This window comes from Octodon degus, unplaced genomic scaffold (assembly GCF_000260255.1).
Source record: "Octodon degus isolate 3935 unplaced genomic scaffold, OctDeg1.0 scaffold00083, whole genome shotgun sequence".
In the NCBI taxonomy this organism is placed as follows: Eukaryota; Metazoa; Chordata; class Mammalia; order Rodentia; family Octodontidae; genus Octodon; species Octodon degus.
The window spans coordinates 6,990,505-7,005,569 of record NW_004524659.1 but is presented as its reverse complement, the minus strand read 5'-3'; the positions used below and the strand labels follow the sequence as shown (position 1 = coordinate 7,005,569).

The following is a 15,065-nucleotide window of genomic DNA, read 5'->3' as shown; positions in this document are numbered from 1 at the left end:
CCACCCGCTTCCGCCCGCGGCTCAGTTCTCCCGCCTCCGCCTCCGCCGCCGCTCGTGGAAGTCCCGCCATGGCTCTGTCACGGGGGCTGCCCCGGGAGCTAGCCGAGGCCGTGGCCGGGGGCCGGGTGCTGGTAGTGGGCGCGGGTGGCATCGGCTGTGAACTCCTGAAGAACCTCGTGCTCACCGGCTTCTCCCACATCGATCTGGTGAGGGCCAGACGCGCGCTGCTGAATGGCGGGCTGAGGTGCTGGAGTCGGGGGGCTTGCGGCCCGGAGTTCAGAGCGGGAGTTGCGGGGCGGGCGCGGCCCGCGAAGCCCGGGGTCGCGGCGGCGGGCGGAGAGGGAATTGTTACGGGGTAGGGCCGCCCCGCCCGGCCGGCCTGCGGACCCCAGGACCCCTACAGGCCGCGGCCGGGGTCCTCCGAGCGCCCTGCGGCGCGCAGGGTCGCCTCCCGCGCCCGGGACCCCGCCAGTTCGTGGCGCCTGTTGGGCGTGCGGGAGGCTTCGTGTTTTTGTTTGTATTTTTTACTTCAAAACTGTTTCGCAGCTGCAGTGGGATGTGGGAGGTGATTGTTTGAATCCCTCGCGGATGTTGCGCCTTAAATTCGGAGGTTTCCCCAGTTCAGTAATTACCCAGCTCTTTGAACGGTGGAGTTAGTAACCAACACGTCTGAGCGCTTGTTCCGAGCGATGTACGCCATTAACTGTTACAGTCTTAACCGCCACTTTATGGGTGCAAACATTTTCATTCCATTTTATTTTTAACAGATGAGGGAAGTGAGATGCAATGAGGTTTAGAAACTTACCCTGGGTCACGAACCGAGTGGCAGAACTGTTGGATTCGCGCTCTTCTCTGCCGGGTGGTAGCTTACTTCGTTAAAACCGTTAGGATTTTTATTTTTTGCATTGTTGACAATGCCAGCGCCGGGCGTGGTGGCACATAGCTGTACATTTCGGAGGCCGAGGCAGGGCGATCGCGGAGATTCCAAGGCCAGCCTCAACTGCATAGCGAGACTCCGTCTTTAAACATAACATGAAGAAAGCCACTGTAATTTTAAATCACTTTTAAAATAAAAGGTCTAAGGATGTTGGTTGAAACTTAGGTGTGTGAGTTTGAGTTTGAAGTATTTTTTAAAGCACATTTGGTGAGTTTAAAGTAACTTTTTTGTTTGTTTTTTTGAGACAGGGTCTCACTATGCAATTCAGGCCGGCTTTGAGCTCTTTGTAGCTAAGGCTGGCTTGGAACTATCAACGATCCGATCCGAGTGCAGGCGTGTGCCACCACGCCTGGTATCTAAGTGTGTATTGTAAACACGGAATGAAAAAAATAAAGGTGGCAAACTGAACTAATGAATGACTGGATGGAAAGCATTTACACATTCTTTCTGGCTAACCTTCATGTCCTGTCCTGTCCAATTCTCTGTCAGACGTCTTAATGTGCTGATAATTGCTGATACATGTTAAGAGAACTGTTTTGTAATAGATGAGTTAGTGAGGTTAAGCACCTGAGAAATAAAGGGTTATACTTTCTAAATTATTTTTGTTGATTTTATTTAATTTTTGTGGTAGTGGTGATTGAAACCCACTCCCTGCCCTCAGCACTGTAGTTTAGGCTGGTTTGGCATCCTGAGTGCTGGGTTCACAGGTATGTGCCTTTATGTGGGGCTACTGGCCCCTTCCATATTTTATTTTGAGACAGTGTCACTGAACTCCCCAGGCTAGTCTAGAATTTGGAGTAGTTCTGCTTCAGCCTTAGAAGCTGGGATTACAGGTGTGATTAAAAGTTTTTTTTTAAATGCATTTTGTACAGGGTCTCAGTGCACAGCTCAGACTCATAATGATCCTCCTGTTTTTAGTCTCCCCAGTGCTGGGATTACAGGTGTGTGCCACTACACCTGGTGTTGGTGCCCTGCTCAACATGCCACCAGGAGAAATAATAGTTCCAAACGTGCCCCTGGGGCAGGCCGGCACTGGTGAGGAACCACAGTCCCTGCTGTTTGCCTAAGCAGATGCTTATTCCATCTAATTATCTCCCACCCCCACCCCCTTTTTTAAAAAAGAGCTTTTATTTTTGAGATAGGCTCACACTATGTAGTTGACACTGACCTTAAACTCTGTGTAGTGCAGGTTTTCCTGGAATTAATGATGATCATCCTGTCTCATCCTTGCAGGTGCTGGGATGTGCCACCACTCCCAGTTTGGGTGGCCACCTTGTGCTGGCCCAGCAGGGCATGTGGTATCAGGGATCAAACCTGAGTCCTGCACTTGCCTTGCAGACCTCTGCGCTATCTCTCTGGCCCTTTAAATTTCTTTTCTTTTCTTTTTTTTTTTTTTTTTTTTGTATTTTAGAGAAGACAACAGAGTGTTCATGGTCTCACTACTAGATCAGACTTGTGTGGTCTGCCTGTTTACAGCCTCCCAAGAGCTGGGATCACAGGTGTGCATGCCACCACACCCAGTCTCAGTTGCCGACTCAGCATGCCCCAAGGATTGAACCCCTGCGCCTGCTTAAATGTATTTTTTATAAGATGTCTTTGATACTATCTTAATTCTATTCACATATTGTTTTTATCAGAGTTTAACAAATTTTGTCTGACTGATCCGTATATTTTATTTGCTAATACAACTATCAGAAGTTCCAGTTGGGCATGGTGACATTCTTATAATCCAGTACTCAGGCAGATTGAGGCAAGAAGATCACTGCTAGTGTGCGGCCAGCCTAGGCTACATAGTGAGTTCAAGGCCAGCAGAACTACATGGTGAAACCCTGTCAGAAGAAAAAAAAAAAAAAAGTTAAAGGTTCTGGATGCTGAGGACAGTGCTGTTCAAACAAAACAGAATTTTTGTACTTTATCTGGGATTTATGCTTTTATAGATTGATCTGGATACTATTGATGTCAGCAACCTCAACAGACAGTTTTTATTTCAAAAGAAACATGTTGGAAGATCAAAGGCACAAGTGAGTATTTCTTATACTGTTACTATAATCCCTTGATGTATGTTTTAGTTGGATAGCAAAATAAATTTTGCCTCTTCTGTGAGAAAAAAGGGGTGCAAACTCAGATGAAAGATTGTTAAAGAGTAAAGGATACATTAAAGGACTGAAGGACAGAGCTCTGCATTTTTGGCTTACAAAAAAATAGAAGTCATTTACCTGAGTCTGTAATTGTGGTGATTGTTGTGTGGCTTTTGTTTTTAAAACGGTGATGGTTTACTTAGGAGGAGCCTACACTCCATTGAGGGTAATATCTCTGAGAAGCTTCACCCTTCATGTTTTGGGCTTTGTTTTTGGCATATTCCAGACCGGCCTGGAACTCAGTGACCCTCCTGCCTTGGCCCCCTGAATGCTAGGATTACAGGCGTGTACCACCCCTTCTGGATGATTTGTGGGGGGTCTCACAGCATCTTTCCCTTTGCCTATTACTAGCCATTTTGTCTGGCTCCCACTTGTTTCTCCCATTTTAAAAAATATTTTGTCTCTTTTGTCCAGAGTACTTCACTTATTATCATTTTAGAAATAGTCAGGTCCTCTGTAACAACGTGGATCCTCATGGTTTGCAATCAGAGTTACTTGGTTTTGTAATTACTGTCTTGCTCAGGCTCCTGTTAAGTGAATGAATGACACTAGCTATTGTGCCTTGTATCGTACTTTTATTTTGGTATTTGTGTATTGGTGGTGCTGGGAGTCTGCAGGACACGCTTACCATTAAACTATCCAGGTACAATCTTACCAGCACCCTCCAGCCCTCCCTCTCCTTTTTTTTTTTTTTTTTGAGACATGGTTTTACTGTGCAATCCAGGCTGATTTAAACTCACTTTGTAGTACAGATTGGCCCTGATATTGAATCTTTGAAGTACCTGGATTACGAGTCTGGGCCACCAATTCCTGCTTGCTTGTTTGCTTTTTTTCTTTCTTTCTTTAGTTCAGGGTCTACAGGGTCTTACTCCATAATGATTGTAGTGATCCTCCTATATTCAGCCTCCCAAGCACTGGGAAAACAGGCTCTTTTTATTTTATTTTATTTATTTATTTATTTATTTTTTTAAATATTTATTTATTTTTATTTATTACATTTATTTATTGTGTGTGTGTGTGTGTGGCCAGCTCAGCCCACCAGGGGGCGGGGCTGGCTGGCCTGTGGTGCTGGAGGATCGAACCGAGGTCCCTATGCTTTGCCAAGCTTGTTTCAAGTAGGTGCTTTAGACCACTGAGCCATCTCTCCAGCCCCTATTTATTTTTTTAATATTTATTTATTTTGTGTGTGTGTGGCCAGCTCAGCCCACCAGGGGGCGGGGCTGGCTGGCATGTGGTGCTGGGAGATTGAACCGTGGTCCCTGTGCTTTGCTTAGCTTAGCTTGTTCTAAGTAGGTGCTTTAGACCACTGAGCCATCTCACCAGCCCTCTTTTTATTTTTGAAATAAGATTTTACTAAATTGCCAGGACTGGCCTTGAGCTTTTGCCCTTTCTGCTCCAGCCTTGTGAGTAGTTGGGAATATAGGCACACACCTATGGTGGTATGTTTCACTATTTTTAGTTTAATTTTCATATAGCAATGCATCTGTTATATGTGGTTGGGTTGAGGGTATTGTTATTTTATAAATATATATGTAGTTTAATCTTAATGAAATTTCATTACATTTTTGTATATTTTTAGTATTTTTACATGTTTACTGAATAAGTGAGATGTGTTTATGTACTATTAGAAGTAGATTTTACATACAAATGTTACATTAATTTTACTATTGTTTATTTTTCCAGGTTGCCAAAGAAAGTGTACTGCAGTTTTACCCGAAAGCTAATATTGTAGCTTATCATGACAGCATCATGAAGTATGTTATTATTATTTTGAATAGTTGTGTTTGCTGTGAAATTTTAATTAAACTTTTGAATCATAAGGTATTTTTAGTAGCCAAAGTATAAACCCAAGGGGCCGGGGTGATGGCTTACTGGAATAAGCACTTTCTGACAAGCGTAAGGGCCTGAGTTCAATCCCCGGTTCCGCCAAAAAAAAAAAAAAAAAAAAAAACAAAACCAAAGTATAAGCCCAAAATCATTCTGCATTTTAAAAAAGATTGTTTTATAGAATAATTACAATGTGATTGTGTTCACATAAGTTAGGTTGCAGTCTTTTTAACCAGTTCATGTATATTTGAATGATTTAAATAAGTGCTGAGATATTTTAATGTTTTTCATAAACGAGTTGCTTAGAAACAGAAGCAAATACTATATTCTTGTTCCACATTAAGAAGGTATTTTAAACTGTTCCTGTATATGATTCAAATGTCCAAATATATTTTATTCTGATTGATTTTAGCTTAAAAAATTCCCTTCCAAAATGATTCATTTATTTTGACTCTGGCTTCTGTAATTTGACACTGGGAATTGTCTTTGGGTAGTGACAGACCACCCCAGTCCCCACCCCCAGAATTAAACCCAGGGCCTTGATGCTAAGCTGCCTCCCAGCCCATTTTCTCACTTTTAGACTTATTATTCTTGTTAAGTTGCCCAGGCTGGCCTTGAATTTGAGATGATACCTTCTATCATAGCAACCCAGAGTGCTTGGATTACAGATGTGTTCCACCATGTTGCTTGGGGTACACTTGTCTCTGTAAAAATAAATAAATGATTTCGGTGGTGTTGAAACAAAAGAATTGTGCATTTTCTCCCCTAGTGACAGAGATTAAACCTAGGGTTTTAGTTAAGTGCTCTACTCCAGAACCATCTAGCACTAGTCCCTAAATTACCCATTATCTATAGTTGTTCCCTAGCTTACAAGAACATTACTATTAAAAGGAGCACTATTAAAAATAGTTCTTAGCATTTGCTGTACTAGAATTAGAAAAAGTCTTATACTTTCTCAGGGCATTTTTATCTCCAACTTATTTTTTATTCTGATTGTTTGTTCTCCAGACCTGCCTGTGGCCCTGTAACCCTCTTACTCTGTGTTACTTTCCCATTACTGCTAAAAGCAGAGACCCTAGGGGCCTGAACCCTGCCTAATCCTGACCATGCGAGGTAAAGCTGTAGGCCACATTGATCCTGGGAATGTGTTCTTTGTGTGTTCCCAGGCACTTGCTGCCCTGAGAAGGCCTGGAGGGACTAGTGAGATCATGCCATCTTTCTGCCAGTTTGAGATCTTGTTCTTGTGTCCTAATAGCTGGCCAAAGAGGAAATGAGAAAGAAATAATTTCTTTGAAATTTGCTCTTGTTTGGAAAAAGTCAGACCTCACTGTGTGTATGTACCCCTAATAGTTATTTTTGTGATTTTTAAGAACACATCATTATACTGTGAATATCCTGTATAAGGACAATTTGGTAACCTTTTTGTTTTGCTTTGTAGCCCTGACTATAATGTGGAATTTTTTCGACAGTTTATATTGGTTATGAATGCATTAGATAACAGAGGTAAGATTATTTCAATACTTTAAGCTCAGCATTTCCCCTTTCTCATATCAAAACTTTTAAAATTTTAGTATTGCTGTAAAACTATTTGAGTTAGAAATTGAAAGACATAAAGGCAAATAAGAGCATGTTTAAAGCTTGCCAGTTGATTGAAGATTTATCTAGAACTGATTTTTTTCTAGGCAGAAATACAGGCACCATGCCAGGTGTGTTGCACAGGCCTCTGATCCCAACACTCAGGTCGCTGAGGCAGGAGAACTGCCATGAGTTGGAGACCAGCCTGGGCTACATTTTGAGTTCAATACTACCCTGGAGGGCCAGCCAATAGCTCAGTGGATTAAAGCGCCTGCGAGTAGGCACAGGTACCAGGGGCTCAATCTCTGGGCCTCCCATGCCCATCCTGCCCTCAGGGTACACTGAGACAACAATTGAGACTGGGTGTGGTTGAGTGCACCTGTAATCCCAGCTCTTGGGAGACTGTAAACAGGTGGATTACTACAAGTCTGATCTAGTAGTGAGACCCTGAACACCCTATAGACCCTTTTGTTAAAAAAAAGAGGGGTGCCCAGGGAGATGCCTCAGTGGAGTAAGCGCTTCCCTGGCAAGTGCAAGGGCCTGAGTTCAATCCCTGGCTCTGCCAAAAAAAACAGATTAAAAAAAAAATAGCTCCCGTGCTTTGACCTTCTCCCTGAAGGTATGAATGAAGGAGAAGTTAAAAGTTCTAAATCAGGTGACTGTACGTGGCCCTGAATGACTTTATTGTGGTTCTGCAAGATTGTATACTTTTGACATTACTATGTAATTGCTAGCTTTTTTTTTTTCTTCCTGTTCTAGGGAATTGATCCCAGGGTCTTCACACTGAGCTACAACCCCATCCTCTGCCTCCCCCCAACCCCCTCCACATGCTCTATAGTCCAGGGTGAGCTCAAACATGGGATCTGTAACCTGCCTCAGTCTCCCAGAGTGCTCAGATTACAGTTGCGTGCCTGCCTGGCAGTGTTTTTCTTGACTAAATTGATGGGTGCTCAAGCATGGACTGTATAATAGAGAATAGTGAAATGCTGTGTCAGGGAGTGCAGAGTGCACTGCTAACTCTCCTCCGTTGCCTGTCATATATCATGCATCAGAATCCTCGTGTATTAGATGCTGCATATGCTTGTGTGACTTGACAGTGAACACACAATGACAATTTTTTTTTTTTTTTTCGGAGAACTGGGGATTGAACTCAGGCCCTTGCGTACGCTTGCCAGGGAAGCACTTATTCCACTGAGCCATCTCTCCGGCCCCGACAATTGTTAATTGTATTCCAGTTGATGCTCATATATGTGTGCCTCTGAAGACAGGTTTTTTTTTTTTTTTTTTAAGCTAGGGTCTCATCATGTAGTTCAGGCCAGCTTTGAGTTTACTGTGTAGTCTAGGGATAGGCACATGGGGGGAAAGAATTGAAGGTGTGTTGTGTAAATGCACCAACCCCTATGGTAAATGTGTACTTTAGTCATTATGTGCTGCAAACTAATAAAAATTAACCAAATTACCCGCTGCAAAAAATCATGGCTCAGTGGAATAAGCGCTTCCCTGGCAAGCGTAAGGGCCTGAGTTCAATTCCTGGTTCCACCAAAAAAAAATCATTATTAAGCTGGGTATGGTAGTGCATGCCTGTAACCCTAGCACTTGGGAAACAGACAGGCGGATCACTTAAGAGTTCAAAGTCTGGGGACTGGGGAGATGGCTCAGTGGAATAAGTGCTTCCCTGGCAAGCGCAAGGGTCTGAGTTCAATACCCGGTTCTGCAAAAAATAAATAAATAAATAAATAAATAAATAAATAAATAAATAAATGAGTTCAAAGTCTGTCTGAACCAAATAATGAGGCCCTACCTAAAATGAGTAAGTATTGTTAAGTAAAAATGGAAAAACGAAGTTTTTTTAGTTACATACATCAACTATATTATATATGTTATTTGCAACTAAGGAGGAGTTCTCCTCTTTACTGAGTGTAGCCCAGGCCAGCCAGAAAGGTGGACAGCCATGTTCTAAAGTGACAAAAGTCTGATGTGTTTGGTGGTTTGGAGGTGTTTGTTTCAGATCACACATGTGTAAATAGATTGACTTGGTAGGAGTGCCCACATCTCAGCCAGGACTAAAGAAGATGCTCTAAATACTGGGCACGTGGCTTACACACCTGCGGACTGAAGGGTTAGCTTAGAAAAAAACAATTTACACATGAACATGTTTTGTCATTAAAGGAAAGCATAGTAACACGGCTTTCAGTGACATATACAGCTGTTTATTGAAAGGTAGAAGTTTATATTTGGTGTGTTTTTTTTCACAGTTGTTCAGGACTACTGAACTACTGCAGCTTGGCTCATGTGCTGGCAGAGAGGGCTTTGCATGCCCACTGAGGTGTGTGCTGTAGGCTCACCACCACTGGTATAGTCTGTGACTTAGAAATTTATCTGGAGGTCCAGGCGTGGTGGCACCTGCCTGTAATCTCAAGGCTTGGGAGGCTGAAAACAGGAGGAGCACTACAAGTCCAGGCTGTGTAGTGAGACCCTGTCGACCCTGTACTAAATACTTTTTTTTTTTGTCGGAACCGGGGATTGAACTCAGGCCCTTGCACTTGCCAGGAATGTGCTTATTCCACTGAGCCATATCCCTGGGCCCCTAAATACATTTTTATTTTTTATTTATTTTTTTAATACATTTTTAAAACAATAAAATTTGTGTGGAATGTGACAGTGAAAATACTTTAGTAATATTCATTGCTTGTCATTACTTTCTCATGTAAAATTCTGTCAAGTAGGTTTGTAATAATTTTAGTTTAAAAATAACACTGAGGGTCTTGTACAGCAATTAACCACTAAGAAGAATATATGCAGTGTATTATTTGTTGAAAATGTACTTTCGATTTGATTTGAAACTGTCTCATTGCTATATGTTTATCAATAAAACTTTGAAAAGAAAAAAAATAAAAAAATTTAAAAAAAAAAGAAAAAAAAATAACACTGAGGGGCTGGGGAGATAGCTTGGTAGAATAAGTGTCTGCAGGGCCTGAGTTTAGCCCTGAATTCCACACACACAAAAAAAACCGCCCAAAAACCAAAATGAGCCACTCAGATGTAGTGATGCGTGCCTATAATCTGGAGCACTCAGGAAGCTGAGGCAAGAAGATCAGTCTGAGTTCCAGGCCAGCCTCGGCTGCATAGTGAATTCATGGCCAGGCTGAATTGCATGGTGAGACTTTGTCCAGAACAACGAAAAGGAAAGAGAAAGAGAGGGGGAAAAAAAAAAAAAGAAACAACAAAAATTGAAAAGCTACATGACTTCAAGGCAGGAGGGGTATTACTGGGGAATAAATCCAGGACCTTTGCTTAAAGGAGCTGCATTCTGCTCAGTTTTTTTTCCCCCCATAATTTTATTGAGAAATAGACAGTTTCAAACCAAATTGGTAGGACAGTTTCAATAGTTAACACATTGCATACATTTTTCCTAGTGGTTAATTGCTGTACAAGATTCGGACTTGATATCCTATTTATAAACACCATTAGAACAAATCCCTTTATTCATTAAGAGAATGTAACTATGTATATCCTTATATCTATCCTAACCACTTTGAATACACAGATACAAAATGGACATTCATCTGTATCCCCTTTTTTGTTAAGTTCTATCATTTAAATATTATAGGTGTGTAAATTCAGCAAAATATTCTAAAAGAGTCCAGTAACCCATAATAGTATTCTGTCTTCGCTTGACTGGCAGTGTTAGAAATTGTTGACCTGAGTCCCCTATGGCTCAACATAACACCATGGCTTTACTTCTTATACTTCGTTTTTATACTTTTCTGCTGGATGGTTAAGACCAAGGTAAAGCAGGACCTATGCAACAAGAGTTGGAGCTTTTGGGTTTGATAAGGTCAGTGAAATCCCCTCAGGATTTATCCTGCAATCCTGTACCTTAGATTGTAGAACCTTTGTCAGTGTCAGCCATATGGATGAGTCACGGCCATTGCATGGCCAACGTGCTTTCTGTGAAAGCCTGAGAGAATGTTTTCTCTCCATGTGACTCTCCTTAGACTCACTCTACATCATCGATCACTTTCCTCTTTGGCCCCACTGCTCAGTTTTTATTTTTATTTATTTATTTTTTGAGACAGTACTGGAAGTACAGGCATGTAACACAACATGGGGCTCTGAATGACTAATCTTACTCATTTAAAAAAATTTTTTTTTAAACTTCCTTAATAGTATCAGGCTGATATTCTAAATTTTTTATTCACTTCCTTTTTTTTTTCTTTTAATTTGGTACACGGGCATTTTAATTTGGTACAGGATCTCCCTATACAGCTTGGACTTGTAGTAATCCTCCTGTTTCAGCCTCCGTAGAACTGGGATTATAGGTGTGCACTTCTATACTGGGTTTTGGGCTGGCACAGTATGCATGTACCAGGGATTGAACCTGGGACCTTACACTTGCAAGTCAGGTGCTTAGACCACTGAGCTATCTCCCCAGCCCCACAATTTCATGTATTATATGATAATTATAGTAGAATAGTAGCAGGATAAGAAGTGTATTGTTTTGGCCAAGGTATGGCAATAGAAAAGAGAAGTAGTGGGTTGAGATTCCTTTGTTTTTTTATGCTAGGGATTGAAATCAGAACCTTGAACACGCTAAGTAGACTACACTCCTTGCCCTAGCACCTTGAAATTTTGGAGTTTAAAAATTATTTTCAAGCCTAGGTAGATGGCTCAGTAGAATAAGCGCTTGAGGACCTGAGTTCAATCCCCAGTTCTGCAAAAAAAAAGTATTTTCTAGGAGGTCTGGCCAAATAGCTTGGCGAATTAAAGTGCCTGCTTAGGCAGACACAGGGGCCAGGAGTTCAATCCCTAGGCGTGTGGTGTGGGCCCTACCCCCAGGGTGTGCTGAGACTGGGATTGAGACTGGGTATGGTGGTACGGACCTGTAATCCCAGCACTTGGGAGGCAGTAAACAGGAGGATCACTACCAGTCCGATCCATGCAGTGAGGCCTTGTAGACCCTGTCCTAAATACAAAAGAAAAAAAATTCTAGGATTGGGGATGTAGAGCACTTGGCCTAACATGTATATGAGGTTCTAGGTTGATCCCCAGCACCAGAGACAGTAAGATTTTGATTTTAGGAGTGGTTTTCATGAAATAAATTTCTTATGCTTGAAATTGGGTCCAGTGTCTCTTACAGTAGTCTGTACTTGGTTGGATAAAGCAGCATATGCCTGGAAATCCCAGCACTTGGGAGGATGAGACAAAAGGATCATTGAGTTAAGAGGCCAGCCTGAACTTATAGTGAGACCCTGCTTCAGAAAAAAACAGAGCAAGAAATCTCGTTTTAATTAAAGATAATCTGATTTATGATTTATGCTTTAAAAATCTTGTTAACTGGTAATTTTCTTTCAGCTGCCCGAAACCATGTCAATCGGATGTGTCTGGCAGCTGATGTTCCCCTCATTGAGAGTGGGACTGCTGGTTATCTTGGACAAGTAACTACTATCAAAAAGGTAAAGGAGACTTTTATTTTTTACTTTCCAAATAGTTATTTGAGACCTTATGGAAGAAAGAAGTAAATGTTGTTGGGGTTTTGTTTTTTTTTTTGGAGGAACTGGGGATTGAACTCAGATCCTTGCACTTGCCGGGGAAGCACTTACTCTACTGAGCCATCTCCCCGGCCCAAATTTTTGTGGTGTTAACAGGTCAGTAAAAGGAAGATTTTTCATGCTTTATAAAATTTAGGATTGGCCGGGGAGATGGCTCAGTGGAAAAAGCACTTCCCTGGCAAGTGCAAGGGTCTGAGTTCATTTTCCGGTTCCACCAAAAAAATAAGTAAATAAATAAATAAGTAAAATAAAATTTAGGATCATCGGGGCTGGGGAGATGCCTCAGTGGAATAAGCGCTTCCCTGGCAAGCACAAGGGCCTGAGTTCAATCCCTGGTTCTGGAAAAGAAAAAATAAAAATAAAAATAAATAAAATTTAGGATCATATACTTGAGGCTCTGGGTTCAATTCCTTGTGTCATCCTGCCTGCCTGGGCAGCAGAGTTAGGATGCTCTTATAGAGGTATCTTAAAACACTGTGGTCATGGGCTGGGATATAGCCCAACAGCATAGCACCAGCTTGGCTAGTGCAAGGTCTTGAGTTTGATTCCTGGTACCAAAATAAATAAAAACAAAACACTATGGGCAGAGATCTCTTGACTCTGTGATACTTTGTTTCATTTGTTAAGTGTTAAAATCCAAAACTGAATGCAGGCTGGGGAGATAGCTCCTTGGCTTAAGTGCCTGCCTGGCAAGCATAAGGTCTTTTTTTTTTTTTTTTTTCTTTTAAGGGAAGGGTCTACAGGGTCTTGCTACTAGATGGACTCACAGTGATCTGCCTGTTTACAGCCTCCCAAGAGCTGGGTTGCAGGCACGCTACCACACCCAGTCTCAGTTGCTGCCTCAGCTGGCCCTACCGGTGGGGCCTGCATGGCAGGCCCAGTGATTTAACCTTGGGCTCCTGGGCTCGCTTGTGGGCACTTTAATCTGCTGAGTTATTTAGCAAAGTTGAAAAAATTCTTTTTTTTGATTTGGCTCAAGCTGCCTTAAGGGCGGGTCTGGGGATCGAACCATGATATCCTGCTCCTGACTGCGTTTGCACGAGCAGGCACTTAAACAACTGAGCTAACCGGCAGGCCCCCAGCATAAGGTGTTTGTTTGTTTGTTTATTTATTTATTTATTTTGTGGTTCCGAGGATTGAACTCAGGACCATGTGCTTGCCAGGCAAGCACTTATCCTACGGAGCTATCTTTCCCCCCCACCACAAAACAAACAAAAACCTTGAGCATGGTGGTGCATGGGTGTAAGCTTAGCACTGGGCAGTGTTGAGGGGAGAGGATTGTAAATTTGAGCCTCACCTGGCAATGAAGTGAGACCATGCTTCAGAATAAAACAGGGCTTAGGATGTAGCTCAGTGTGAAGGTGATAGGTTCATTCTCTAGTACTGCCTTAGATTGGTAAGCATAATAAACTTGCTTTTTAACATAAGGCTACCTGCCATGCTGTGGTTGATCTCTGGTAAACCAGGCCTCTAATTTTTTTTTTTTTTGCGGAACCGGGGATTGAGCTCAGGGCCTTGCGCTTGCCAGGGAAGCGCTAATTCCACTAAGCCATCTCCCTGACCCTCAAGTGGTGGTTTTATAGGTGAACAAAGCCACCACACCCAGCTTTGTTCCGACATTTAAAACTAAGGAATATAGGACAAGTGCCTGTATACTCATAACCCCCCCCCTTTTTTTTTTTGCGGAACTGGGGATTGAACTCAGACCCTTGTGCTTGCCAGGGAAGCACTTATTCCACTGAGCCATCTCCCTGGCCCCCATAACCCCTTTTTATAAAATTCCAACATTGTGATTTATTTGTAGTTGAGACGTTTTTTCTTTTAGGTCCTTTAAGAATTTATGTATTACAAGTGCATTTGAAGAATCATTGTGTAGATTTTAAAACCTTATGACCTTATTTTAAAAAGATGCATAATTTTGTTCACTTAATTACCTATTAAATTAATAATTGCCAAAAAAAAGATGCATAAGACAAAAGACAAAAGAAATAAAAATATGCTTAAAATTTGCTGGATTTTTTTGAGTAGTTTTTGGCAGTTTATCCATGGTAAAAACTGCCTGTTTGGGGCTGGGGAGATAGCTCAGTAGAATAAGCACTAAGGTCCTGAGTTCAATCCCCAGTGCCAAAAAAACCCCAAAAACCTAAACAACTTTGGGCCAGGGAGATGGCTCAGTGGAATAAGCGCTTCCCTGGCAAGCGCAAGGGCCTGAGTTCAATCCCCAGTTCCACCCCAAAAAAAGAAAAAAAAAAATTGGCTGTTTGATTCATTTGATCTGTGAAATAATTACCTTGTACATGTCAGTATGTATTAAATTTAGATGAGCCCTTACATGTGTTGATAGGATCAAATGAGTACTTTTTTCCACTGATGTAAGATAGAACTGCTTTCTCTGTTGATATCCCCAAGAAAGTAAGGTCAGGGGCACAAGATGGTGGAGAGGACTGGTAATTGGTTTAGCTTAGTAGAGTGTCAGCACCTGCCAGGCAAGTGTGAGGTTCTGAGTTCAATTCCTGGTACCAAAAAACCAAACAAATGACCAAACTGATGGAGCAAACTCTGAAATCTTGCAGCAGTATTTGCAGATGTTGGTACTTTAACCATTATTAGAAAGATAATGGTTTTTACGTGTGATTTTGAGACACTGTGTTATAATTTGTTGAGAAGCTGAGGCTGGTAGTTCACACCTATAACTCCAGGATGCGAGAGGCTGAGGCCAGAGGAGTACTAGTTAGAGCCCAGGTTGGGCTACCTGGTGAGTTAAAAGCAAGTCTGGGTCCCTGTCTTCCCCTCCTCCAAAAGGGAGGGTGTGCTTAAATAACAGTTTAAAGCAAAACAAAGGATGTTGAGAACTGCTGAAAAAGATGGTATTAAAAAATTAAGGACTCATAGTCTTCTTTCAGGGTTTATATTCCATATATTTAACTTGAAACTAGAGTACCATCAAAAACAGTCAGGTAAAGTTTGGTGAGATCTAGGATTTTCCATGTACCTAGATAGCACTTAGTAAACGTAAACTTTTACTTTCCCATTCAA

General features: G+C 41.9%; 1 protein-coding gene across 1 annotated transcript in view; it reads left to right on the top strand.

The window, feature by feature from the left end:
- The first annotated feature begins 9 nt into the window (after positions 1-9).
- Positions 10-15,065, top strand: part of Uba2 (ubiquitin like modifier activating enzyme 2) — a 53,505-nt gene continuing 38,449 nt past the window's right edge. The window contains exons 1-5 of the mRNA XM_023721448.1: positions 10-206; positions 2,875-2,958; positions 4,759-4,829; positions 6,341-6,405; positions 11,833-11,933. Coding sequence (XP_023577216.1) covers positions 69-206; positions 2,875-2,958; positions 4,759-4,829; positions 6,341-6,405; positions 11,833-11,933 — 459 coding nt within the window. The 5' untranslated portion in view covers positions 10-68. The remainder of the gene's footprint in view (positions 207-2,874; positions 2,959-4,758; positions 4,830-6,340; positions 6,406-11,832; positions 11,934-15,065) is intronic.